The sequence below is a fragment of the Octopus bimaculoides genome, chromosome 18 (genome assembly GCF_046866305.1).
Source record: "Octopus bimaculoides isolate indiv1 chromosome 18, ASM4686630v1, whole genome shotgun sequence".
Classification (NCBI taxonomy): Eukaryota; Metazoa; Mollusca; class Cephalopoda; order Octopoda; family Octopodidae; genus Octopus; species Octopus bimaculoides.
In genome coordinates this window covers 50374881-50399880 of record NC_142945.1, presented here as the reverse complement: position 1 = coordinate 50399880, position 25000 = coordinate 50374881, and the positions used below count along the sequence as shown (strand labels likewise).

Here is a 25000-nt window from a genome sequence, read left to right as displayed (position 1 = left end):
TACAAAAAACACTTTAATATTTAAAACATATGTGTGTGAGTATGTACTATTGTATAATTTTTTTTAATTCTTAGGCATACGTCACATATGATTCCATTGTTATTCTAGCCTTTAGTATCGGAGTTACACTCCGTGTTAGTTGAGTAAAATTAATTCTAAAAGTATGATATTACAGCAATATTACGCTGAAATTATAATTTTGGTGTACATATATTAGAAGAAGAATTTAGTACATGTAGTGTTTCTCAGATTTCTACACTTTTCAACTGAAATTAAAATTTTTGGTACGTTGTACAACAAGAAACTAAACTAAATTTGAAATCAACTTTTATTCATGAATATTCTTACATGAAATCCATAAGCATCAGCTGAGACGGTATTCCATCAAAAGAATAGCGATATTAGTAGAAGAGATAGTAGGATGCATAATGTCTCAAGACTGGATGAAGGAGGAGCACCTTGTTTATTACTTATGTTAACTAGAGTAAATAAAAAATATGGTGATGTGTTACATTTTGAAATTTACCATTTATATTTATTGGCTTTCAAACATCTATTAATAGATATCTCAATCAAATATACAATGCGGTTATTTATTATTTTGATTTTTCTCGACTTTTATGAATTTGCAAATTAACAAGTTGAACAGCAAGTTGAAATGTAACAATTGATTCGACTTCACAAATGTAATTTTATTGCTAATACCCTTATAAATACGTACAATTACATTCAATATACACGCCCGTAAGATAGACAGTGATTATAGTTATGACTCACTGAATGATAATTAACGAATAATATTTGTAACATTATTGAAACCCATTTCATTGCATAAAATAGTTTAATTCACTGAGAAGAAGTATTCACTGGAATATTAGGTAATAAAATTAATTGCAAAATAACGATTGTATGAATTCAGTTCCTTGAAACATTGTTTCGTAATACTAAAATATATAAAGAAAGTAACGTACCACATGACATATTTTTATATATGTGGTAAAGGTAATCCTTACACTTCTCCATGCTTTTACTAAAACATAGCTGGAACCTAAATATACGACTAGAAGCAACGACAAATAAGGAGTTAAAATTATAATATATGTCAATAAATATTATTCTGTGCATATAATGTATCATATCTAATATATTAATCGCAGTTATTTACTTTTATCAATACGATATGGAAAACATCCTTCATATACGGTACTTTTTAACAGTTTCCAACATTGTGCATAATTTGCTTACGGATTATTTATTCGTTTTTATGGTGTCGATTCAATAACTTCAAATTGAAGGTCACGTGCTGGCACAATTCTTTGCTCACTGGACAAAATGCGTAGTGGATTTTGCGTCATTTTATGGCCAGATTTGTAATTCTTCAGATATTAATTTAATCTTTCGTCCATCCGAAGTTGAAACAACAAGGATGATTTGAACAGTGTCGTCGATGTAATCCATTAGCCCTTTCTCCCTAAATTTCAGGTCTCGTGCCACAAGTAAAAATAATTATTTCTCTTAGTTGAATTAATCATTAACTAATTTGGAATATGTTGAAAGATCGGCAGAATCATTAATACGATTCGAAGCACAAGTTGCCATATTACGCCTGGTATACTCTCCGGGATTAATTTTCAGGATAAAGAACAAATGCGCCATATATATGAATCTATTCATTCTTAATGCCGCTAAGCGTTTTGTCATGTATGCTAAGGATTCTGTCAGCTCACTGACTTAAATACGTAAATAAGACATAAATACACGCACATACACACACAAACACACACACACTCACACACACACACACACACACACACACACACACACACACACATATATATATATATATATATATATATGTATACAGACAGAGAGAGAGAGAAAGAGACATATATAATCTTATTTCTAATATAGCTGTGGGGTGCGATGCGCACAGTCACTTAATATTTGTAAAAATGCATTGTAAATAAACGACAGATAAAAAACACACACCTATACTGAGTGTAAACCCAAACGGAAGACACACACAGTGGGCCCCTAATACTTCATCAGTTATCAACCAAATTGTTAATACTCACTTTCGCACCATCACTGATAAGACTGAGTACTTCCCTGATTTTGGTTGATAACTGATGAATTATAAGGGACTCCATTTGAGAGTCTCCCGTTTGGTTTTACACTCAGGATACGCATGCGTCATATTATCAATCGTTGTTTATCTACAATGATTTTTTCATTTATGATATGTATATACATTTATAGATTTAAATTATTAAAAATATAATCAAAAAAATATTTTTATAGAAACGAACAAACTTGCAGTAGTATATGTCAGGTTTACGTATAGGATAAATTCTCATAGTGGCAGTACAATATTTCTTCCCAAAGTCGTGGCAATATTCTGATACCGCAGCATCTATAAATTGAAGAATTTATTATTTATTCATAAGACATATATTGTTTATCGTTTTCTTTATTTCACTCATTGGAGAATTGTTATGCTTTCATACAGGCTTCATGAGTTTCGAACAACAAATATTTCCCAACATGGCACTCATGATTATCTTTCAGAAACACTGAGTTATAATGATTCCAATGAACCTTCACACAAAATGTAAGCTGGTTGAGAACTAACACAATCACAAAGGAAACCAGGTACATATATTCCACCATCTGCAATTTTATTCATCGTTCTATTGATGTCCAAGTTCTATCTCCAGATTATTCATTACAATATGAACAAGAGCAATTAGAGGGCGAAAACCTTCACCAGCGTCCTGTCATCGATTAGCCATAAATAGTTTTTAAAACCATAATATCTGAAATAAACACGACTGCTGTCACAAACAAGAATACTAAAGCTGCACACGACCGCTCCCCAAATTAAGGGGAAAAATCGGAAAAATAACCCAGAATCCTTGTCCAGATCGAACCCAAATCTAAATCTTTCAAACCAGTCACATGGTCAATCCATCCTTTTGTCCTTGGTATATCGTGTCTACAGGTAAAAAAAACAAACAAAAGTGCCTGAAATCAATAACTCTGCCTTTGCTAAGGCGGTGAACATAACATCACCTGTGATACACACATATACACACACGTCCAACAACACATACAAACACACACATATACACACATAAATATACATCTGTAGACAAAGACATACACACTCACACACACACACTATCTCTCTCTCTCTCTCTTTCTCTCTCTTTCTTTCTCATTCTCTCTTACACACAAATATATATATCAAGAAACGGAGAAAGGAATCATATATTAAGCATAAAATATTTCATGAAAAAACTTACACGTTACTTACGAACAAAGAGAAGAATAAATATACAATATTTCATCGTTGTTTCTCGAATCATACTCGGATCCAATTGTTATAATATTAATTGAAATACATTAGAGAGGCGCAAATTCTTAATGGTGTATGTGAGTGTGCGTGTGATAGTGCAATAAGTGTTCAATTAACGAGACTAAATTACATCTACTTACATATGATAAGAAGATAAATCAGAAATGAAGCTTTCACCCGAAGGAGCAATGGATAAACATATATTTTGTACATTTATATATATAGATAAATCACGCAGCTGTAAGGTTTTTTTTTTATGTCACCGAAAATCAGTAAATCTCCCTTTTCGTTACGTGGCAATTTTATGTAATTATTTATGTTATTTTCTTATTTAATTTTAACCTACTGTTTTTCATCAAGAGACACAAGGTCAAGTATAATTCTGGCAAAATATAACATTGGCTTAGGCTAGAAACATCGTGTTGGCAGATTCATTGGGATAAAATAAATTGCAATCATACCCTGTCCGGAGGGCGTCTTCCTAGAAAAGCAAATATCCAGTAATTGTTCCCTTCTCAGAAAAGTAGAAAATCTTGAAAATATTATCGAAAAACAAAAACACGCACACGCACACATAGACACACTCATACACACACAAACACTAACACACACATATGTGTGTGAGTGCTTCATGTATGTCAACAGTTATTGTATTCTGTACAGGTAGAAATTAAAAACAGAAACTGGAAATGTAAAGGGTTTCGTTACGAATTTTTAAATGTCATAAACGCTCTCCCCAATTTTTCTGATGTTCAAAAATTCAGAGAGAATGATTGTCCCAATATCACGATTTCTAAAATGAATCTGTTGAATGATACAATGGACAGGAATTGTCTCCAATTAATCTTGTGGCTATGTATTCAGGCTTCAAATTGAGATATTATTCTTATATTCTTGTACTTTTCTTCTTGTTTCAGTACTTTGGATGCGACCATGGTGGAGTACCGTTTTCAGTCGAAATAATCGACTCCATCACTTATTTCTCGTAAGTCTGGTACTTATTTTATCGACCATACTCCCGAACACCTAAGTTACGAGCACGTTAACACACCCACATCTGCTCTGATGCAACACAGAAACACAGATATGCAGAGAAACACACACACAGATATGCAGAGAAACACACACACATATATATGCATGCATGTGTGTGTGTATATATATATATATATATATATATATATATATATATATATATATATATATATATATATGGGGGGGTGCGTGTGTGTGTGTGTGTGTGTGTGTGTTGAAGGTATGTTCTACTTTGCTGAGAGGGGAACACCCAAGTTATTAAACAGATTAAAAAAATATATAATATAAAAAACAAAAAATATATTGGGATCCGTTCGGAATATGTATTTTAAGTTTTTTAAAGCTATTTTTTTTCTGATATTCAAAAATCTATAGAGAATGACCGTTCCAATATAAAGTTTCTGGAAATTTAATCTTTCGAATGTTCGCAAATGACGCCTGGTACGTTAACAGAGACAAGGATTCGATTCCACAATCTGATGTCTACCCTGTAAAATTTATTTTTCAATTCTATATATCCATGCATATATATATATATATAAGTGTGTGTGTGTGTGTGTGTGTGTGTGTGTGTGTATACACATACATATATATATATACAAATATATATTTATATATATATATATATATATATATATATATATATATATATATATATATATATATATATATATATATATATATATATATATATATATATATATATACATATATATACATACATATACACACATACACTCACACACACACAAATTCATATATGTATTTTTTATTAAGGATACTGACAAACACCACCTACATGCCTGATATTGACATAAAAAATCTCTAAAATCTACATTTCCTGTTCTCTGTTTCTAATTACCTGTAATTATAATCATATCTATATGACTATATATTTATATTAATGTTTACCTATATGCTGTTTTGCTGGCTACTGATAACATCATTCATTGATTTTATCATCAATTTTCTATGCATATGTACGTAATGGGTCATCTCATATACGATGTCATTTTTAAAAAATTAATAATCTAAAAGACGGAGAGGGATGGGATCAACTTGCTAGAAAAGCAGGTCATTTTACATTGTCCTTATATTTAGTGCAAATTTTGAAGAGCGCAGTTCGTTTATTGCAGTTTTATTATCAGGTAATGGGGAGGATGTTGCATTTATATAGTTTTCTGGAGCTTCCATCATCATTCTGTGTGTTTGTGTATTTAAGTTGTATGTAGCATTTTTTTATGGAAATGTGTTCTGAGAAATATTCGTATATTCTTGCAAATAAGCTTGTAGATGTTTCTCTTTTTTCATGTAATCAAAACGTCTAAAGGTTTATGAAATTGCATCTTAATAGCGAATAAAAATTCGGGGTTAGAAACACTGCATATATGATGAAGCACACTGCTTTGTACCCCTTTTTCTGTAGAGATTTACATATCACAGAACAGATGTTTGCTTCATTAAAATGCTATAAAATTACAATATGCACCTATTATTTATTGTCTGGAGGAATTATGTTATGTTTGTAATAACAATTAAAATTACTTGCCTCTGCGTCAATGTGCTAAGTATCACGTACATATATCAAAAGTTCCTCTACACAAGCAGATATAGGTGAGTGTATGTGTGTGTTATCATGTATATGTGTGTATTTTTGTTTATGTGTGAGTATGTATATATATATGTGATTATATGTGTGAGAAAGAGTGTGTGTGCGCGCGTGTTAAAGTATTTAGAGGAAGCAAAAATTTGGCCAGACTTGACAAGAATATTTAATTTTATTTAGCCATATAATAAATAGTAGAGATAGCCTCTGACAGCCGTTTCTTCAATATCCTACTATTAAAAATATTAAATCCCAGTATTAAAGATATTAATAAAAATAGTCTTAATAACGAAAGCAAAGTTGCTTGCAGTAGAATTTGTCAATTTCAAGTAGAAGATATCTTCTCATAACTCTCTCGCAAATGCCTTTGAAAATATCGTAGCATGTATCATAAAATTCCACAGCATCTATAAATTGAAGAACGTGTGATTTATTCAATAGATATTTATTTTTCATCGTTTCCTTTATTTCACTCATTGGATATTTGTCATACTTTGGTACTGGCTTCATGAGTTTACGGGAAAATCTTGCCGACTGTAGACATCATATACTGCGCATTCCATTATCGGTGAGAGAGGGATAAATTGAAATATGTTCAACATATATCGCAGTGGAATAAAAAAAATCATGAACAATGATAGCTTTTGTCGTTCCTAACATACAGAGAGTTAGGACAGTTCTAAATGAATCCATTTAAATTCAATGACATCCGGTATTTGTTAGGTAAATTCACGATAGGAGGGAACGGTTAGATAGTCATTTATAGTGAGGGAAAACGGATGCTAGCAATTCCAAATTTGGACAAATGATGAGAGAAGGAATGGGGTATTATACTCTGGAGAGGGAGAAAGATAGGTAGATAGTAGTTTTGTATTCGTTATATTCTTATCACTACAGCAAGGGCAACAGCTGTCCACAAAGTTAAATTGAAGCGCAAGGGTGAAGAAAGAGAAGTGCTATGGTAGAGGGAAAGTGAAAGAAACAAATCTTACTATAAACTGAAGAAGAAGAAGAAGAAGAAGAAGAAGAAGAAGAAGAAGAAGAAGAAGAAGAAGAAGAAGAAGAAGAAGAAGAAGAAGAAGAAGAAGAAGAAGAAGAAGAAGAAGAAGAAGAAGAAGAAGAAGAAGAAGAAGAAGAAGAAGAAGAAGAAAACTATGGAGATATAAAAATGGTCTAGTGATATTTTTGCAGGCATCTATTCAGAACTGCGTTATGTTTTTCAATATTGTCCTCACCCCAAAGAGACAAACTTCTGCTTATTAAAGTTCTTAAAAGAATAGATTTGACCGTATACGTATGTAGGCATGTATGTATGAATGTATGTATGTATGTGTGCATATCTAAGTATCTCTTGATATGTATATATATATATATATATATATATATATATATATATATATATATATATATATATATATATATATATATATATATATATATATATATATATATATATATATATATATATATATATATATATATATATATATATATATATATATATATATATATGTATATATATATATATATATATATATATATATATATATATATATATATATATATATATATATACATATATATATATATATATATATATATATATATATATATATATATATATATATATATATATATATATATATATATATATATATATATATATATATATATATATATATTCATTCTGAGACATACTTCATTATATGATTTCATTGTTATTCTAGCCTTTGCTTTCAGACTTAAAGTCCGTGAGAGTTACATAAAATTAATATAACAGCAATATTACACTAAAATTATAATTTTAGTGTACAGTTATTAGAAGAACAATTTAGTACACGCAGTGTGTCTCTGATTACTCCAAATTTCGACTGCAATTTAAATATTTGGTACGTTGTGCAACAAGAGGTTATACAGAATTTGAAATCAGCTTTTATTCATGAATATTCTTACATGAAATCAATAAGCATCATCTGAGACGGCATTCCATCAAAACAATACCGATATAATTTGAAGCGATAGTAGGATGCGTAATGACTCATGACTGGACGAAAGGGCCGCACACTTTGCCGCAATTGTTCTCGCTAGAATGAATAGAAAATATGGTGATGTGTTACAATTTGAATTTTACCATTTATATTTATTGGCTTTCAAACAACTGTTAGTAAAACTCTTAAGTACTTATACAATGCGGTTATTTAATATTTTAATTTTCATGTCCTCAATTGGGTACAATTTCCAATTTTATGGAATTGCATATTAACAAGTTGAACTTTAACAATTGATTCGACTTCACAAATGTGACTTTTATTGCTAATAACCCTTATAAATACGTACAATTACATTCAATATCTATATACATACTCGCAAGAGTGACAATGATTATAGTTATGCTTCACGGAATTAAAATTAACGAATAATAACTGTAACATTATTAAAAACCCGTTTCATTACAGATAATAGTTCTATTGATTACAAGTACGTGTTCACTGGAATATTACGTAATAAAATTAAGTGCAAAATAACGAGTATATGTATTCAATCCGTTGAAGCATTATTTCTCGTAATAATACAATATATAAAGAAAATATAATACCGCATTTTTTGTTGTCAAATACCTGCTCCATGTATTCACCACACTCCTTCCAACTACTTCTTAAACATTGCAGGAAACCAAATAATCGACTAAGAACAAAACGAAATTTGGAGATAAAGTTATAATGTAATTCGATACATATTATTTAGCATATCCAACGTAAAATCTCTTATTTACTTTTATTAATACGATATGGAAATCATCCTTTGTATACAGTACATTTTAACATAGTTTGCCACATAGTTCATAATTTGCTTACAAATTAATTATTCATTCATATGGTGTTGATTCAAGAACCTCAAATTGAAGGTCACATGCTGGTACAATTTTTTGCACGCTGGACAAGATGCCTAGCATCATTTTTGTCGTTTTGGGGCCTGGGTTGACTTTCCGTTATCTAACGTTCTTCCATCTTCCATCCGAAGACGAAACAAAATGTATGATTTGAGCAGTAGAGTCCATGTAATCCACTGGCCCATTCTCCGTATATTTCAGGCCTCGTGCCTCAAGACAAAGAATTTTTTTCCGTATTTAACAACTGGTGAAATACTGGTAGGATTATTCGAGCGATGGAAATTTGTGCATAGCAACATATCCTGTGGCTTTTTAATTTCTCATGTCAAGTAATGCCCATATCAATACGATCTTTGCTCTTTCTGTTCATGCCCTGCCCAGTGGCGAATATAATCAGTGAGATTTTGAAGCCTAAGTATTGCTGTCCTAGAGCCAATACTTTGACTTAATATTTATATAACATCGATAACTTGATAGAAGAATTTGATGGTCTGTAATGTTTAATCGGACTACACATTCCTAGTCGCTAGTTGCTGTGTTCAAATACAGGTGAGGGGAAAATTGTTGTCGTAAGCACATATTTGTCGTTCATATTTTGGGTTCAACTGTCTGGACTAAAAGGTTCTCAACAAAATATTGATAGAGTTGATCTAAGATTGAATTAATGAATAACTAATTTGTAATATGTTGATAGATCGGCAGAATCATTAATACGATTCGAAACACAAGTTGTCATATTACCACTGGTATACACTCCGGTTTCATCATTTCAGGATAACAACAGAGGGGTTGGGGGCACATATCAATATGTATATAATAATTCTTACTAATGCAGATATAGAAAATGATTTTATATTTTGGTAGAAGTCCAGGAATTTCAGGAAAGCAGTAAGTCGATTACTTCCGCCATAGTGTTCAACTGATAATTATTTTGTTTTACTCTGAGAAGATAAAATACAAAGACGCAGTCGGTGGAATATGATTATGTCTACTCGCTGTCTTTAATACATAAATAGCACATAGATATAAATGTGTGTGTGTGTATGCATGTATATATATAATATATATGTTATGTATATATATATATATATATATATATATATATATATATATATATGTTATGTATACATATATATATATATATATATATATATATATATATATATATATATATATATATATGTATGTATGTATGTATGTATGTATGTATGTGCACTTACTTCTAATAAAACGGTGGGGTGCGTTGCGCACCTTCACTTCATAAATGAAAAATGCATTGTAATTAATCTACGACTGATAAAAAACATACCTACTCTGAGAGTCAACCGGACGGAAATCACTCGTAGAGGGCACTAAATTGCTCATCAGTTATGACCCAAAATATTAATACTGATTTTCGCACAATTAACGGTAAAACTGTATTTCCTTGAGATTTCGTCCTCTATTACTCGTTGTTTATTTACAATGTATTTTTCATTTATGATAAATATATACATTAATACATTCAATTATTAAAACTATGAATGAAAATAATCATTATAAAGAAAGCGAACTTACTTGCACAATAATGTGTCAGGATCACGTATAGGATATACTCTCATAGTTTTATTACAAGTTTTCTTGGCCTGTTCGTAGCAAAATTCTGATACCGCAGCATCTATAAATTTATTATTAATTCAATAGACATTTATGTTTTATCGTTTTCTTTATTTCACTCATTGAAGAGTTGTTACGTATTGGTACTGACATTATGAATTTAGCACAAGAAATATTTCCGAACATGGAACACATGATATATGCTTATGTTTCCGAGACACTAAATATTAACGATTCCAATGAACCATCACACAAAATGTAAGCTGGTTCTGAATCAACGCAATCAGAAAGGCAAACAGGTACACATATTCATATATGTTTAAATGGGCTTCTTGCATTTTCCACTATCTCCAATTTTATTCATCGTTCTGTTGATGTAGTAGAGGAAACTGAACCAGTGTAGCACGTATTGTTTCTCGATCCTAGACGATGTTAATGAGGAGCAAACGTCTCAAATACACAGTCATACAAGTGCTTAGTGTTATAATTTGAAGGACGATTTTGTTTAAATTTCGTTTTTGCGTTCATAGTTCGGATCTTTTATCATTTTTTGATCATACAACAACATTGGCAATAAGAAATCTGAGAGTTTATGGTCTAAGAATAAAAATAAAATGACAACTATATTGGTGTCGTCTTTTCCAAATTATTTATTAGAATATGAACAAGAACAATAAGAGAGACCAAATCTCCGCGAAGAAAACACCAACTTCCTCTCAACGATTAGCCGGAAATGATTTTTAAAACCAGAATATCTGAAATAAACTCGACTGCGTTCACGAGCAAGAAATACTAAAAATGCATCACACCACTCTCAAAAATTAACAAAAACAAAACCGCAAATATTGACCAGAATCCTTGTCCGAATCGATCTCCCTATCTAAATGGTTCGGGCTGGTCGCGAGGCCAATCATACCTGAATGATTCATTCTAATGCATCCTTCTGTTCTTGAAAAATCGTGTCTAAAGTGAAACAAATAAACGCGACTGAATCCAAGACATCTGCTTTCTCTAAGTCGGGGTTCAAAGCAGTATTTGTGATACACACATATGAAGTCACGCCCAACAACATGTACAGACACACACACACACACATACATACATAAACACACACACACACACACAAACACACACACACACATATATATACAGCAAATGACACAGACACATACTCTCTCTCACACACATAAATGTCGAGAAAGAGATAAAAGAATCATATATTACGCATAAAATAATTTATGAAGAAAATTACACGTTACTTACGAACACAGACAAGAATACCTATACAGTATTTCATCGTTGTTACTCGAATCATACTCGGTTCCAACTGTTAAAATTTTAAAAAATTGAAATATATTAGAGTGGCGCAAAATTTTAATGGTGTGACTAAATTGGACTCCTTTGAAATGAATGCAAACAAATTTTATTACTATTGTTTCATATGTCGAAATAAATATTCAGGTACTCTATTTAAATGCATATTTTATAAAATGTTTCTCTTTGAAGACTTCACATATTCTAAATATGATTTTTATTTGTATCGGGGATGTCGTGTGTGGAAACTTTGAGGAAGTGGATAAGATCGAAATCTGTAGTATTATGTATTATAATTTCTCGTCTTGTTGCTGTTGCTGAAGTGAACTTCACGTTCTTTTGTGGTTACGTTTATAATATTCATTTCACAGTCGTATATGCTCTTAATTCTAGAACCTCCGCTCCATTTTCAGAGCTTGCATTCTAAATGCTGTTTGTTCAGTAAACTACTTCCTAAATCTTCTCTTTGACATTCTACAATTTTTCTGCTCTTGGCTCACTCGTTTCTACAATTTCTATTCTGCTCTCATCATTGCGTGTTGGCACACTCCTTCCTCGATTGTTCAGTAGCAAAATATTTTCCGTATGAAATTTTGCGTCAAGTCAGTAGTTTGATGAATAATATTGTCATCTTACTGTTGCAAACAGCTAAGTTCTTCTCTTCCTATTTATTATCACCCGTTATTGAATAATATCCACTCGTTAATATGATCCATTTGCTCTGGGTAATTGAATGAGAGTCACGTGTTGTTTGTTCGAAAGAGATCTATGAGTCTATTCAGCAGTATGTTACTCGGAATTTAGTGCCAATAATTTATCGGAGATTGCAAAAGTTCTGAATGCTTTACATGAGCGGTCGTCGCAGAATTCCTGAGGTAATATTGTGTCTGCAATTGCTGTCAGTAAAGTGTGTACTTTGCTACGATTTTTCGCTCAGCAATTCAATGGTCAGGAACAGCAAATGATATTCACTCGTCTGAAATGGTACACATAATGAGCCAGATGAAATAATGGTCAGAATAAATTTAAGCACGCATGAGTCTATATACACATCAATGAAAGACTGTACGCACATCGCAAGAATATGAGAACATGTGTATATGTGCATATATATATATATATATATATATATATATATATATATATATATATATGTGTGTGTGTGTGTGTGTGTGTGTATATATGTGTGTGTGTGTGTTTGTTTGGGTGTGTGTGTGTGTATGTGTGTGTATGGGTGTGTGTGTGTGTGTGTGTGTGTGTGTGCGTGTGTGTGTGTGTGTGTTTGTGTGTGTGTGAGTGAGTGTAATTAATAAAAAACCAAAGGAAATAAAAAGAGTAATAGCACAGCGTGAGGACCCGGTACATGCAAAAGTGAGATATTTGTGTATATATATATATATGTGTGTGTGTGTGTGTGTGTGTGTGTGTGTGCGTGCGTGCGTGTGTGTGTGATTCTATATATATATATATATACATGTGCATATATATATGCGTATATATATATATATATATATGTGTGTGCGTGTGTGTGTATGTGTGTGTGTGTATGTGTTTGTGTGTGTGAGTGTAATTAATAAAAAAAACAAAGGAAATAACAAGAATAATAGCACAGCGTGAGGACCTGGTACATGCAAAAGTGAGATATTTGTGTATATATATATGTGAGTGTGTGTGTGTGTCTGTGTCTGTGTGTGTGTATGAACGAAATTATATTTACTTACTTATAACAAGAAGATCGTTAAGAAGTGATGCATTCACACGATGGAGCAGTGGATGAACATATATTCTGTAACCTTATATATAAAACACCCGCGAAGCCGCAATGTTGTTTTATGTCACAGAAGTGAAGTGAAATTTACATTTTATAATGTGTCATTGCCATGTATTATATTTATGGGATATTCATAAACTATTAGATATAATTAACCTACTGTTTATTCCTCAAGAAACATAAGGCCATATTTTATTCTGACAAAGTATAACATTGTATTCGAGTAGAAATATCGTTTGAAGTGTTGGCAGATCCTGGGAGATAACACAAATTACTAATCATATTCTGGCCCCAGGGCGTCTTCCAGGAAAACCAATTGTCTGTTAATGGTACCCTTCACAGCAAAGTAGAAAATCTTGTACGTAGTATGCGAAAACACGCTCACACAGACACACACGTGTGTTTTATGTCTGTATACAGTTATTTTATTCAGAACTGGTAGAAATTTACAGGGATTCGTTTGGAATTCTTTATTTTCAAACTTTTAAAGACTTTACCGCTGTCACTAATTATTGTAATATTCCAAACTTGAAAGTTCTTGAAAGTTCTCGAAATTTAATCTGTCAAATGATAGAATGGACAGGAGTTGGTTCTATGTAGCCTTTTGGCTGAATAGTTATTGTATGTAGCTATGTATGCAAGTACCAAACTGAGATATTATTCTTAGATTCTTGTATTCATTTAATTGTTTCACTCATTTAACTGGGGCCATACTAGAACACGGTCTTTAGTCGAACAAATCGACCCGTCACATATACCTTTTAAGTCTGGTACTTATTCAGTCGACCTCTTTGCCGAACACCTAATTTACATGGACATGAACACGCTAACATTGTTCGTCAAGCGATGGTGAGTAAAAAAGACAGACACACAAAACATATATGTGTGGGGGGGGGGTATGTGTGTATGTGCGTATGTGTGTATGTATAGAAGTGTGTATGCGTTTATCCTCCCATAATCGCTCAAACAAACAATTCTGGTGTGTTGAGTCCCCGTAACATAGAGGTTCGGCAACCGAGAAGGATAGAATAAGTACTACGCCTAGAAAAAATGTCTTGGGGTCGAGTACGGGTGGTGCACCAGCATGGCCGGAGTCAAATGACTAAAAAAATGTTGGAGTAAAAGAGAATATCTCGCGCTTTCTCTCTGTATATATATATATATATATATATATATATATATATGTATGTATGTATGTATATATAGTATATATTTAGACATTTTTGCGGTGAAATCTCCTGCTATATTGGTAACGATTACATGGTTTTCTATGAAAAATTATATATATATATATATATATATATATATATATGTATATATATATATATATATATATATATATATATATATATATATATATATATATATATATATATATATATATATATATATATATATATATATACGTATACATACATAGGAGAGGATTCACAAAATAACAGGCAAAGACAGGTGGTGTAGACAACAAACAAACGTATTAGTTTAACCCTCGGGAGATGAAGACGTCTTTAACGTTTCGACTGTACGCTCGTCCACAGAAAGGAACACAGAAAGAAACAGGAGTGACAATAAGGAATGTGTAGTGGGTAGCGAGCCATCATAGCGAAACCTAATATATAAGGTATCAATTTCTAGACGTACGTCACAATATTATTTCATTCTTAATTTGGCCTGTTATTTCGGACTAACTTTCCGTGTCGGTGATATGAATTGCATACTGAAAGAATGATATTTCACTATATTACATTGAAATTATAGGTTTAGTGTACAGTTATTTGAAGGATAATTTAGTACATGTTCTGTTTCTCAGATTTCTCCATATTTTGACTGTAGTTTAAGCGATTGTTACGTTCTTCAAGAAAGAACCATACGGAATTTGAAATCAGTTTTTATTTATGAATATGTTTACGTGAAATACATAAGCATCAGCTGAGACAGCATTCGTCACAACAATACCGATATTATTAGAAGCAATAATAGGATCCATATTGACTCAAGGCGGATCGAAGGAGGAGCATTTTGTTCAACCAATACTCTCTAGAAGAACTAAAAAATTGCTGATTCGTTAGCGTATTCTCTATCTAGAATAAATAGAAAATAGGTGATCAATTAATTTGTTCGTTATATTCATTGACTTTTCAATAAGCGTTAATATAAATGACTTGTAACAAAAAAATATATATATATAAAATGCACGTTTTTATTATTGTAATCTTCCTGACCTCAATTTGGTACATTCTCAACTTCAATGGATTTGCAAATTAACAAAAATAGAAATTTAACAATTGATTCGACTTAACAAATTTATATTTTATTGCAAATGAAATTTTAAATACTTGAAATTGCATACAGTGTTGTTGGCATTCCGTCGCTTACGACTTTGAGGGTTCCAGTTGATCCGATCAACAGAACAGCCTGCTCGTGAAATTAACGTGCAAGTAGCTGAGCACTCCACAGACACGTGTGTTCTCGGGGATATTCAGCGTGACACAGTGTGACAAGTCTGACCCTTTGAAATACCAGTACATCAGAAACAGGAAGTTAGAGTGATAGAAATTTGTGGTGAAAGAGTACAGCAGGTTACGCTACCATCCCCTGCTTGAGCCTCGTGGAGCATTAGGTGTTTTCGCTCAATAAACACTCACATCGCCCAGTCTGGGAATCGAAACCGCGGTCCTATGACCGTGAGTCCGCAGCACTAACCACTAGGCCATTGCACCTTCACCCTTGAAATTACATACAATATTTATATGCATACTCGCAATATACACAGTGATTATAGTTATGCTTAACTGAATGAGAATTATTAACTGATAACCAAACCATTAGAAAAGCCAATTTCATTCAAGATAATAGTTCCATTCAATGAAAATAGGTGTTCACTGGAATATTAGGTAATAAAATTTAGTGCAAAATAACGATTGTATGTATTCAATCCTTTGAAACATTATTAATTTTCGTAAAAGTACAATAGTTAATGCCAATATCTTACCATATCTCTCCTTCTTAAATAGGTCGGCAAATAATTTAGCACAAAAACCGAAGTGACTTTTGAAACAGGCAAGGAACATATTTATTCGACTAAAAGCAAAAATAAATTTCGAGATAAAATTATAATATATGTCATGGAATAACATTCTATATATATATTGCTTAGTGTATCTAATGTAAAGTAGCAGTTATTCACTTTTAATAACACGATATCGAAATCATACATTTGATACGGCAGAATGTTGCTATCATTGTGCATGGTTTGCTTACGGATTATTTATTTAACGTCATGGTGTTAATTCAATAAATTCAAATTGAAGATCACGTGCTGGTACAATTGTTTGCACGTTGGATCAAATGCTTAGCTGCGTTTTCGTTGTTTTTTGTCTTGAGTTAAAATTCCGCAGAGGTAAACTGTATATTTCGTTCGTCCGAAGTCCAATCAAAATTATCATACGATTATCAGAATCGAAGGCCTCGTGCCTCAGATACAAGGAATTATTTGTCATATTTATCTAATGGTGATTATTCGAGCGTTGGAAATATGTGCATAGTAACAATTCATCTGGCCTTCAGAGGTCCAGTGATGTCAAGATCAACGTGATTTTTTCCTCTTTCAGTTCATGCCATGTCCCGTCCTCAATGTAATCGGTGAGACATGGCGGCATAGGAATTGCTGGCCTTGAGCCAATACATTAAGCTATTATTTATATTACATCGATATATTTACAGAAGAATTTGCGAGTCTGTAATACTTAATCGGACTGAACGTTCCTACCCGCTAATTGCTGTATTCAAATACAGGTGAGGTGAAAGTTTGTAGTCGTAAACAAAATATTCTCCTTGCTTATGTTGAGTTCAACTGTCTGGGCTGAAATTCTGTAAACAAATTATCGCTACAAGTGTATCTAAGATGGAATGGATCATCAAATAGTTTGGAATATGCTGACTGAAAGTTGATTACATCCGCCTAAGTGTTCAAGTGATAATAATTTATTTCAACTTTTTTTTTTTTTATCCAGAGAGTATAAACGGCAAAGTCGCAGTTGGCAAAATATGTTCTGGGATCATAAGACGGACGAAATGCTAAGCGATTTTGGCAAGTGTTTTAAAGATTCCGCCAGCTCGCTGTCTTAAATACGTAAATATGAATATATATATATATATATATATATATATATATATATATATATATATATATATATATATATATATATATATATATATGTGTGTGTGTGTGTGTGTGTGTGTGTGTGTGTATATACAGTTTCAAAGAAACACAAAAAACAAAAACAAAAAACTCAGGACGTGATACGGATAGTGTTATTGGACGCTCGGGAAAGGAAAGAGAGAGCGAGTATGACGTTTCGGGTGGACCCTTCGTCAGAAAGACGGAAAGTTCAAAGAATGGAAAAACGGAGGAAGAGAAAAATGGCACCGATGCCCACGAGGTTACATTGTGGAAGGACCGGAAGAAGAGGTGGTGGAGGAAAAGTTCTTTGTAAGACAGAAGAGTGAAAATGGGAGGTGAAGAATATCTGTGCGTGCGCGAGAATATATATATATATATATATATATATATATATATATATATATATATATATATATATATATATATATATATATATATATATATATATATATATATATATATATATATATATATATATATATATATATATATATATATATATATATATATGTATATATATATATATATATATATATATGTATGTATATATATATATATATAATATAAACGTACTTCTAACAAAACTCCTCGCTTAATAAATGAAAAATTGCATTGTAAATAAACGACGCATAGAAACATACCTATCATGATTGTACATCCGGATGGAAGACACACACAGAGGGCCCCTAATTCGTCATCAGTTATCAACCAAAATGTTAATTTTCAGTTTTGTAGCATTAATGATTAGAGTGAATACTTCACTGAATTTTGGTTGATAACTGGTGAGGAATTAGGGACCCTAACTTTCTGTGTCCCATTGATTTTATACTCAGTATAATGCATTTTTCATTTATTACAAATATATACATTTATAAATTCAATGTTTTTAAAATATGAAATATTTTCTTTATAAAGAACCTGAACATACTTGCAGTAGTATATGTCGATTTTATGTAAGGGATATATATCCAAACATTTTTTACAATATTTCCTTCCCGGTTCGTAGCAAAATTCTGATACCGCAGAATAGAGATCTGGCCAGACTTGACAAGAATATTTAATTTTATTTAGCCATATAATAAATAGTAGAGATAGTCTCTGACTGCCGTTTCTTCAATATCGTACTATTAAAAATATTAAATCCCAGTACTAAAGATATTAATAAAAATAGTCTTAATAACGAAAGCAAAGTTGCTTGCAGTAGAATTTGTCAATTTCAAGTAGAAGATATCTTCTCATAACTCTCTCGCAAATGCCTTTGAAAATATCGTAGCATGTATCATAAAATTTCACAGCATCTATAAATTGAAGAACGTGTGATTTATTCAATAGATATTTATTTTTCATCGTTTCCTTTATTTCACTCATTCGATATTTGTCATACTTTGGTACTGGCTTCATGTGTTTACGGTTAGATAGTCATTTATAGTGAGGGAAAACGGATGCTAGCAATTCCAAATTTGGACAAATGATGAGAGAAGGAATGGGGTAATATATTCTGGAGAGGGAGAAAGATAGGTAGATGGTAGTTTTGTATTCGTTATATTCTTATCACTACAGCAAGTGCTACAACTGTCCATTAAATGAAGCGCAAGGGTGAAGAAAGAGAAGTGTTATGGTAGAGGGAAAGTGAAAGAAACAAATCTTACCATAAACTGAAGGAGAAGAAGAAGAAGAAGAAGAAGAAGAAGAAGAAGAAGAAGAAGAAGAAGAAGAAGAGGACGAAGAAGAAAAAGAAGAAGAAGAAGAAGAAGAAAAAGAAGAAGAAGAAGAAGAAGAAGAAGAAGAAAAAGAAGAAGAAGAAGAAGAAGAAGAAGAAGAAAAAGAAGAAGAAGAAGAAGAAGAAGAAGAAGAAGAAGAAGAAGAAGAAGAAGAAGAAGAAGAAGAAGAAGAAGAAGACTATGGAGATATAAAAATGGTCTAGTGATATTTTTGCAGGCATCTATTCAGAACTGCGTTATGTTTTTCAATATTGTCCTCACCCCAAAGAGACAAACTTCTGCTTATTAAAGTACTTAAAGGAATAGATTTGGCCGTATACGTATGTAGGCATGTATGTATGATCGTATGTATGTATGTGTGCATATCTAAGTATCTCTTGATGTGTATATATATATATATATATATATATATATATATATATATATATATATATATATATATATATATATATATATATATATATATATATGTATATATATATATATATATATATATATATATATATATATATATATATATATATATATGTATGTATATATACATAATTTCCATTTCTCTTTGATATGATTAAGTGTATATATATATATATATATATATATATATATATATATATATATATATATATATTCATTCTGAGACATACTTCATTATATGATTTCATTGTTATTCTAGCCTTTGCTTTCAGACTTAAAGTCCGTGAGAGTTACATAAAATTAATATAACAGCAATATTACACTAAAATTATAATTTTAGTGTACAGTTATTAGAAGAACAATTTAGTACACGCAGTGTGTCTCTGATTACTCCAAATTTTGACTGCAATTTAAATATTTGGTACGTTGTGCAACAAGAGGTTATACAGAATTTGAAATCAGCTTTTATTCATGAATATTCTTACATGAAATCAATAAGCATCAGCTGAGACGGCATTCCATCAAAACAATACCGATATAATTTGAAGCGATAGTAGGATGCGTAATGACTCAAGACTGGACGAAAGGGCCGCACACTTTGCCGCAATTGTTCTAGCTAGAATGAATAGAAAATATGATGATGTGTTACAATTTGAATTTTACCATTTATATTTATTGGCTTTCAAACAACTGTTAGTAAAACTCTTAAGTAAATATACAATGCGGTTATTTATTATTTTAATTTTCATGTCCTCAATTGTGTACAATTTCCAATTTTATGGATTTGCATATTAACAAGTTGAACTTTAACAATTGATTCGACTTCACAAATGTAACTTTTATTGCTAATATCCCTTATAAATACGTACAATCACATTCAATATCTATATACATACTCGCAAGAGAGACAATGATTATAGTTATGCTTCACGGAATTAAAATTAACGAATAATAACTGTAAGATTAGTAAAAACCCGTTTAATTACAGATAATAGTTCTATTGATTACAAATACGGGTTCACTGGAATATTACGTAATAAAATTAAGTGCAAAATAACGAGTATATGTATTCAATCCGTTGAAGCATTATTTTTCGTAATACTACAATATATAAACAAAATATAATACCGCATTTTTTGTAGTCAAATACCTGCTCCAAGTAATCACTACAATCCTTCCAACTACTGTTTAAACATTGCTGCATGCCAAATAATCGACTAAGAACAAAACGAAATTTGGAGATAAAATTATAATGTAATTCGATACATATTACTTAGCATATCTAATATAAAATCAGTTATTTACTTTTATTAATATGATATGGAAATCATCCGTTTTATACAGTACATTTTAACATAGTTTGCCACATAGTTCATAATTTGCTTACAAATTAATTATTCATGCATATGGTGTTGATTCAAGAACCTCAAATTGAAGGTCACATGCTGGTACAATTTTTTGCACGGTGGACAAGATGCCTAGCATCATTTTCGTCGTTTTGGGGCCTGGGTTGACTTTCCGTTATCTAACGTTCTTCCATCTTCCATCCGAAGACGAAACAAAATGTATGATTTGAGCAGTAGAGTCCATGTAATCCACTAGCTTATTCTCCGTATATTTCAGGCTTCGTGCCTCAAGACAAATAATTTTTTCCCGTATTTAACAACTGGTGAAATACTGGTAGGATTATTCGAGCGATGGAAATTTGTGCATAGCAACATATCCTGTGGCTTTTTAATTTCTCATGTCAAGTAATGCCCATATCAATACGATCTTTGCTCTTTCTGTTCATGCCCTGCCCAGTGGCGAATATAATCAGTGAGATTTTGAAGCCTAAGTATTGCTGTCCTAAGGCCAATACTTTGACTTAATATTTATATAACATCGATAACTTGATAGAAGAATTTGATGGTCTGTAATATTTAATCGGACTACACATTCCTAGTCGCTAGTTGCTGTGTTCAAATACAGGTGAGGGGAAAATTGTTGTCGTAAGCACATATTTGTCGTTCATATTTTGGGTTCAACTGTCTGGACTAAATGTTTCTCAACAAAATATTGATAGAGTGGATCTAAGATTGAATTAATGAATAACTAATTTGTAATATGTTGATAGATCGGCAGAATCATTAATACGATTCGAAACACAAGTTGTCATATTACCACTGGTATACACTCCGGTTTCATCCTTTCAGGATAAAAACAGAGGGGGCCACATATCAATATGTATATAATAATTCTTACTAATGCAGATATAGAAAATGATTTTATATTTTGGTAGAAGTCCAGGAATTTCAGGAAAGCAGTAAGTCGATTACTTCCGCCTTAGTGTTCAACTGATAATTATTATTTTTTTTTACTCTGAGAAGATAAAATACAAAGACGCAGTCGGTGGAATATGATTATGTCCACTCGCTGTCTTAAATACATAAATAGCACGTAGATATAAATGTGTGTGTGTATGCATGTATATATATAATATATATGTTATGGATACACACACACACACACACATATATATATATATATATATATATATATATATATATATATATATATATATATATATATATATATATATATATATACATAAATATATATATATATGTATGTATGTATGTATGTATGTGTACTTACTTCTAACAAAACGGTGGGGTGCGTTGCGCACCTTCACTTCATAAATGAAAAATGCATTGTAATTAATCTACGACTGATAAAAAACATACCTACTCTGAGAGTCAACCGGACGGAAATCACTCGTAGAGGGCACTAAATTGCTCATCAGTTATCACCCAAAATATTAATACTGATTTTCACACAATTAATGGTAAAACTGTGTATTTCCTTGAGATTTCGTCCTCTATTACTCGTTGTTTATTTACAACGTATTTTTCATTTATGATAAATATATACATTAATACATTCAATTATTAAAACTATGAATGAAAATAATCATTATAAAGAAAGCGAACTTACTTGCACAATAATGTGTCAGGATCACGTATAGGATATACTCTCATAGTTTTATTACAATTTTTCTTGGCCTCTTCGTAGCAAATTTCTGATACCGCAGCATCTATAAATTTATTATTAATTCAATAGACATTTATGTTTTATCGTTTTCTTTATTTCACTCATTGAAGAGTTGTTACGTATTGGTACTGGCATTATGAATTTAGCACAAGAAATATTTCCGAACATGGAACACATGATATGTGCTTATGTTTCCGAGACACTAAATATTAACGATTCCAATGAACCATCACACAAAATGTACGCTGATTCTGAATCAACACAATCAGAAAGGCAAACAGGTACACATATTCATATATGTTTAAATGGGCTTCTTGCATTTTCCACTATCTCGTTCTGTTGATGTAGTAGAGGAAACTGAACCAGTGTAGCACGTATTGTTTCTCGATCCTAGACGATGTTAATGAGGAGCAAACGTCTCAAATACACAGTCATACAAGTGCTTAGTGTCATAATTTGAAGGACGATTTTGTTTAAATTTCGTTTTTGCGTTCATAGTTCGGATCTTTTATCATTTTTTGATCATACAACAACATTGGCAATAAGAAATCTGAGAGTTTATGGTCTAAGAATTAAAAGAAAATGACAACTATATTGGTGTCGTCTTTTCCAAATTGTTTATTAGAATATCAACAAGAATAATTAGAGAGACCAAATCTCCGCGAAGAAAACACCAACTTCCTCCCAACGATTAGCCGGAAATGATTTTTAAAACCAGAATATCTGAAATAAACTCGACTGCGTTCACGAGCAAGAAATACTAAAAATGCACCACACCACTCTCAAAAATTAACAAAAACAAAACCGCAAATATTGACCAGAATCCTTGTCCGAATCGGTCTCCCTATCTAAATGGTTCGGGCTGGTCGCGAGGCCAATCATACCTGAATGATTCTTTGCAATGCATCCTTCTGTTCTTGAAAAATCGTGTCTAAATTGAAACAAATAAACGCGACTGAATCCAAGACATCTGCTTTCTCTAAGTCGGGGTTCAAAGCAGTATTTGTGATACACACATATGCACTCACGCCCAACAACATGTACAGACACACACACACATACATACATACACACACGCACACATACACACACACACACACACACAAACACACACACACACATATATATATACAGCAAAAGACACATACACATACTCCCTCTCTCACACACAAATGTCGAGAAAGAGAGAAAAGAATCATATATTACGCATAAAATAATTTATGAAAAAAATTACACGTTACTTACGAACACAGACAAGAATACATACACAGTATTTCATCGTTGTTACTCGAATCATACTCAGTTCCAACTGTTAAAATTTTAAAAAATTGAAATATATTAGAGTGGCGCAAAATTCTAATGGTGTGACATAAATTGGACTCCTTTGAAATGAATGCAAACAAATTTTATTACTATTGTTTCATATGTCGAAATAAATATTCAGGTACTCTATTTAAATGCATATTTTATAAAATTTGAAGACTTCACATATTCTAAATATGATTTTTATTTGTATCGGGGATGACTTGTGTGGAAACTTTGAGGAAGTGGATAAGATCGAAATCTGTAGTATTATGTATTATAATTCCTGGTCTTGTTGCTGTTGTTGAAGTGAACTTCACATTCTTTTGTGGTTACGTTTAGAATATTCATTTCACAGTCGTATGTGCTCTTAATTCTAGAACCTCCGCTCCATTTTCAGAGCTTGCATTCTAAATGCTGTTTGTTCAGTAAACTACTTCCTAAATCTTCTCTTTGACATTCTACAATTGTTCTGCTCTTGGCTCACTCGTTTCTACAATTTCTATTCTGCTCTCATCATTGCGTGTTGGCACACTCCTTCCTCGATTGTTCAGTAGCAAAATATTTTCCGTATGAAATTTTGCGTCAAGTCAGTAGTTTGATGAATACTATTGTCATCTTACTGTTGCAAACAGCTAAGTTCTTCTCTTCCTATTTATTATCACCCGTTATTGAATAATATCCACTCGTTAATATGATCCATTTGCTCTGGGTAATTGAATGAGAGTCACGTGTTGTTTGTTCGAAAGAGATCTATGAGTCTATTCAGCAGTATGT

The 25000-nt window shown here is 31.7% G+C and overlaps 3 protein-coding genes and 1 long non-coding RNA gene across 12 annotated transcripts in view; 1 reads left to right on the top strand and 3 right to left on the bottom strand.

Annotated features, from left to right (window-relative positions):
- Nucleotides 1-25000, top strand: part of LOC128251549 (uncharacterized) — a 32337-nt gene that overhangs the window by 4433 nt on the left and 2904 nt on the right. For 2 of the 5 annotated variants that reach the window (XR_016245091.1, XR_016245089.1), the window contains exons 2-3: nt 2510-2652; nt 4276-4940. This is a non-coding gene — a long non-coding RNA (uncharacterized LOC128251549). Of the gene's footprint in view, nt 1-2509; nt 2653-4275; nt 4941-6896; nt 7298-17583; nt 17698-25000 lie in introns of those variants that run through there. The other 3 variants (XR_016245090.1, XR_016245093.1, XR_016245092.1) reach the window with 3 other exon arrangements.
- On the bottom strand, nt 311-3594 carry LOC149132086 (uncharacterized). 4 transcript variants are annotated; one of them, XR_016245087.1, is made up of 4 exons: nt 3306-3492; nt 2314-2413; nt 972-1060; nt 311-479 (listed from the first exon to the last, which is right to left on the bottom strand). XR_016245087.1 is itself a non-coding variant. In XM_089366216.1 (4 exons), the coding sequence occupies exons 1-4, from the start codon at nt 3569-3571 to the stop codon at nt 385-387; spliced, it is 357 nt and encodes a 118-aa protein (XP_089222342.1). In that variant the 5' UTR covers nt 3572-3594; the 3' UTR covers nt 311-384. The 4 variants fall into 4 exon arrangements, 2 of the variants coding, with proteins under 2 accessions (XP_089222342.1, XP_089222343.1); XR_016245088.1 differs by lacking the exon at nt 3306-3492 and adding an exon at nt 2633-3153; XM_089366216.1 differs by lacking the exon at nt 3306-3492 and adding an exon at nt 3499-3594.
- Nucleotides 7909-13654, bottom strand: LOC128249886 (uncharacterized). The gene is made up of 5 exons (XM_089366218.1): nt 13521-13654; nt 11749-11812; nt 10447-10546; nt 8596-8684; nt 7909-8083 (listed from the first exon to the last, which is right to left on the bottom strand). Exons 2-5 carry the CDS (start codon nt 11798-11800, stop codon nt 7989-7991), a joined length of 336 nt encoding a protein of 111 aa, XP_089222344.1. The 5' UTR covers nt 11801-11812; nt 13521-13654; the 3' UTR covers nt 7909-7988.
- LOC128249903 (uncharacterized) overlaps nt 15443-25000 on the bottom strand; it is a 10109-nt gene continuing 551 nt past the window's right edge. Inside the window, exons 2-7 of one of the 2 annotated variants that reach the window (XM_089366212.1) lie at nt 24189-24230; nt 22865-22964; nt 21039-21105; nt 20374-20504; nt 16563-16651; nt 15443-15651 (exon numbers count right to left, since the gene is read on the bottom strand). In XM_089366212.1, the coding sequence (XP_089222338.1) occupies nt 15617-15651; nt 16563-16651; nt 20374-20504; nt 21039-21105; nt 22865-22908 (366 nt within the window). In that variant the 5' untranslated portion in view covers nt 22909-22964; nt 24189-24230 and the 3' untranslated portion in view covers nt 15443-15616. Of the gene's footprint in view, nt 15652-16562; nt 16652-20373; nt 20505-21038; nt 21106-22864; nt 22965-24166; nt 24231-25000 lie in introns of both variants that reach the window. The other variant, XM_089366211.1, reaches the window with a different exon arrangement.

Bases quoted from the DNA above. Each gene is read 5' to 3' on its own strand.
- LOC149132086 (XM_089366216.1), bottom strand. From the start codon at position 3,571: ATGTACAAAATATATGTTTATCCATTGCTCCTTCGGGTGAAAGCTTCA. The intron at 1,061-2,313 runs GTTTGTTCGTTT...CGTTGCTTCTAG, and splicing joins CCTGACATATACTACTGCAA to TCGTATATTTAGGTTCCAGC. The intron at 480-971 runs GTACGTTACTTT...TATTTACTCTAG, and splicing joins ATATAAAAATATGTCATGTG to TTAACATAAGTAATAAACAA.
- LOC128249886 (XM_089366218.1), bottom strand. From the start codon at position 11,800: ATGATTCGAGTAACAACGATGAAATACTGTATAGGTATTCTTGTCTGT. The intron at 10,547-11,748 runs GTAAGTAACGTG...ATAAATTTATAG, and splicing joins AGGTATTCTTGTCTGTGTTC to ATGCTGCGGTATCAGAATTT. The intron at 8,084-8,595 runs GTATTATATTTT...TATTCATTCTAG, and splicing joins ATTTGACAACAAAAAATGCG to CGAGAACAATTGCGGCAAAG.